At 47.6% G+C, this 3,133-nt stretch overlaps 1 protein-coding gene across 1 annotated transcript; it reads left to right on the plus strand.

Moving 5' to 3' along the window:
• The first annotated feature begins 964 nt into the window (after window positions 1-964).
• On the plus strand, window positions 965-2,635 carry LOC128552430 (uncharacterized). The gene has a single exon (XM_053533468.1). It carries the CDS (start codon window positions 965-967, stop codon window positions 2,633-2,635), a length of 1,671 nt encoding a protein of 556 aa, XP_053389443.1.
• Window positions 2,636-3,133: the final 498 nt, after the last annotated feature.

The raw sequence follows: 3,133 nt of genomic DNA on the forward strand, positions 1-3,133 counted from the left end.
ACCAACTCAAGACCTAATCGAAGGCAGGTAGAAATCAAGAAACTCAGGTCAGAACTCCGATCTTTGAAGAAGCAATATCTTCGCGTTAGCACAGCAGAGAGGAAGGGTTTAGGAGAGCTCAGAGAACAGCTACGTTCCAGACTCAAGTCGCTCTCCACAGCAGAACGACTCAGAAGGGCAAAGAAAGTTAAAGCCAAGAAAAGAGCAGCTTTCATCAACAACCCCCACAAATTCACCAAAACTGTGTTAGGTGAGGAAAAATCTGGAAAACTACAGAGCAGTCAAGCAGAGGCTGAAGCGTACCTCACAAACGCTCATTCAGATCCTTTCAGGACTGAAGAGCTTGGACAGTGTGAGAGAATCCAGCCTGCAGAAGCTCCAACAGTCCTTCTAGATATGAAAGAGCCGTCATGGAAGGAAATCACAGATGTAGTCAAGAAAGCACGTGCCTGGTCATCTCCAGGACCCAGCGGCTTACCATACAAGGTCTACAAGAAGTGTCCAAAGCTTTTACGAAGGTTATGGTTACTACTACGACTGGCATGGAAGAAAGGTACTGTACCAAAGTGCTGGCAGAGAGCAGAGGGCTGCTTTGCACCAATGGAGAAGGACGCAACAGACATCAAACAGTTCCAAACTATCTCACTACTGAGTGTTGAGGGAAAGATATTCTTTTCCATCCTAGCCAAGAGATTGACCAATTACCTGCTGGCCAACAACTACATTGACACCTCAGTGCAAAAGGGAGGCATACCTGGTTTTTCTGGGTGTCGAACACACAAGCGCTCTGACCCAGCTGCTGCACGAGGCAAGAATCAACCAGAGAGACTTAACAGTAATATGGCTGGACTTGGCTAATGCATATGGATCTATACCCCACCGTCTTATTGATGCGGCACTGACACACTACCACATCCCGGAACATGTTCGCAAGCTAGTCACCAATTATCTCAGCAACATACAGATGAGGTTCTCCTTTGACAGCTTTACAACTTCATGGATCCAGTTGGAAAAGGGTATAGTCACAGGCTGCACAATCTCTGTTGTCTTATTTGTGATGGGCATGAATATGATCATAAAGGCAGCAGAAAGGGAGTCTAGGGGTCCAAAAACAAGCTCTGGAATTAGTCTACCTTCAAACAGGGGATTTATGGATGACATGACAGTCACCACTGAGACACATGTCCAAGCTAGGTGGATTCTGAGAGCTCTGGATGAGACTGCCACATGGGCCCATATGACATTCAAACCAAAGAAGTCCAGATGCTTAGTGATAAGGAAGGGGAAAGTCACTGATAGATTCAAACTCGAAATACAGGGGGAAGAAATCCCATCCCTGGTCAACAACCCTATCAAGTGCCTTGGCAAGTGGTTTGATTCTACACTCACCGACAAGGGTAGTCAAGAGAGACTGAGGGAGCAGGTACACGATGGTCTCCAGAAGATAAGCAAGACTGAGCTTCCTGGGAAATTCAAAGCCTGGATGTTCCAGCATGGTCTGCTTCCAAGACTTGTATGGCCACTCATGGTGTATGAAGTACCAATCAGCCTAATCGAGACGCTAGAGCAAACTGTTAGCAAGTATCTCAAAAGATGGCTCGGCTTACCACCATCTTTTACCAACATTGGGTTGTATGGCAAGTCGACAAAACTCCAGTTGCCATTAACTGCGCTAACAGAGGAGTACAAGGTGACAAAAGCAAGACTCCTGCTCACCCTGAGGGATTCCGCAGATGAGAAGATCAGTAAAGCGGGCATAGACGTCAGAACAGGAAGAAAGTGGTCCGTACAGCAAGCAGTTGACCAGGCTGAAGCTAATCTAAGGCACAGGGACATAGTTGGTACAACAAACATCGGGAGAGAAGGGTTTGGACAAAGACATCAGCAACGCTGGGAACAGGCAAACAGGCTGGAAAAAAGGTCCATGGTTCAGAAAGAGATTCGGAGAAGTGAGGATCAAGCTAGGTCTGCAAGATCCATGCAGATGCCAGTGCAGTGTGCATGGACAAAATGGACCGTTCCAGAAAGAACACTTACCTGGCAGGAGTTGTGGAAGTATGAACCACTTCAACTCAGCTTCCTTCTTCGGTCAGTGTATGACCTACTTCCAACACCAGCAAATCTCCACAGGTGGAAGCTTGCAGATGACCAAAACTGCCCACTGTGCAATGGAAGGGGCAGCCTCCAGCACACTCTCTCATCCTGTAAAACTGCGTTGACACAGGGACGTTACCGCTGGCGCCATGACCAAGTCTTGCGCGAGCTGGCAGATACCTTGGAAAGGGAGAGAAAGAAACCACGAACTCCCAAGAAAGGACCCCAGTTCATCCCATTTGTTAAGGAAGGAGGGAAGAAGACCACAACCACTAGCACATCTGGCCTGCTAGATGAAGCCAGAAGTTGGGAAGTGCGTGTGGATCTGGGAAGGAAGCTGGTGTTTCCGGACATCATACAAACAAACCTACGTCCAGACATTGTGCTGTGGTCACAGTCTCCAAAGAAGGTGATACTGGTGGAACTGACTGTGCCCTGGGAGGAGAGAACAGAAGAAGCATATGAACGCAAGTCAGCCAAGTACCAAGACCTGGCAGATGCCTGCAACGAAGCGGGATGGAAAACACACCTTTCCCGGTAGAAGTCGGCAGCAGAGGATTCCCAGCCCAGTCACTATGGAGAATGCTTGGTGCACTGGGCATCAAAGGGAAAGTAAGGAAAGCCACAGCCCATGCAGTAGGAAAAGCTGCCGAGAGAGCGTCCAGTTGGCTCTGGTTACGCCGAAATGATAAGGAATGGCAGCCATCGCAGACAAGCAGTGCCTGATCAACACTGCTGGCCCCACCGTCAGGAGAGTGTATCGAGAGTAACGGGGCGAAACACTTGTTGATAGACGGTTCTGGACTGATGAGTCTGCGACTAGCAGTTCTAGCAACTGTTTCTACACTATTTATATATACATTTCTAAGTCATTTGCTCAAACACTGAAAGAGTATTTCGTGCCAACCTGCGTTGTATAAATGCCCGCCACACCCCACCTCGTTGTAATTTGATTTAAGCGAAATCTAATATGGTGACCTATCAATTTTCTTTTTGTTTTAGATTAGATAGACATAACCAAAGGTATGTACAGAGTTTG

The sequence above is a fragment of the Mercenaria mercenaria genome, unplaced genomic scaffold (genome assembly GCF_021730395.1).
Source record: "Mercenaria mercenaria strain notata unplaced genomic scaffold, MADL_Memer_1 contig_2798, whole genome shotgun sequence".
Taxonomy (NCBI): Eukaryota; Metazoa; Mollusca; class Bivalvia; order Venerida; family Veneridae; genus Mercenaria; species Mercenaria mercenaria.

What these genes read in the sequence shown, in the direction of transcription:
- LOC128552430 (XM_053533468.1), top strand. Translation starts at nt 965, where the DNA reads ATGAGGTTCTCCTTTGACAGCTTTACAACTTCATGGATCCAGTTGGAA.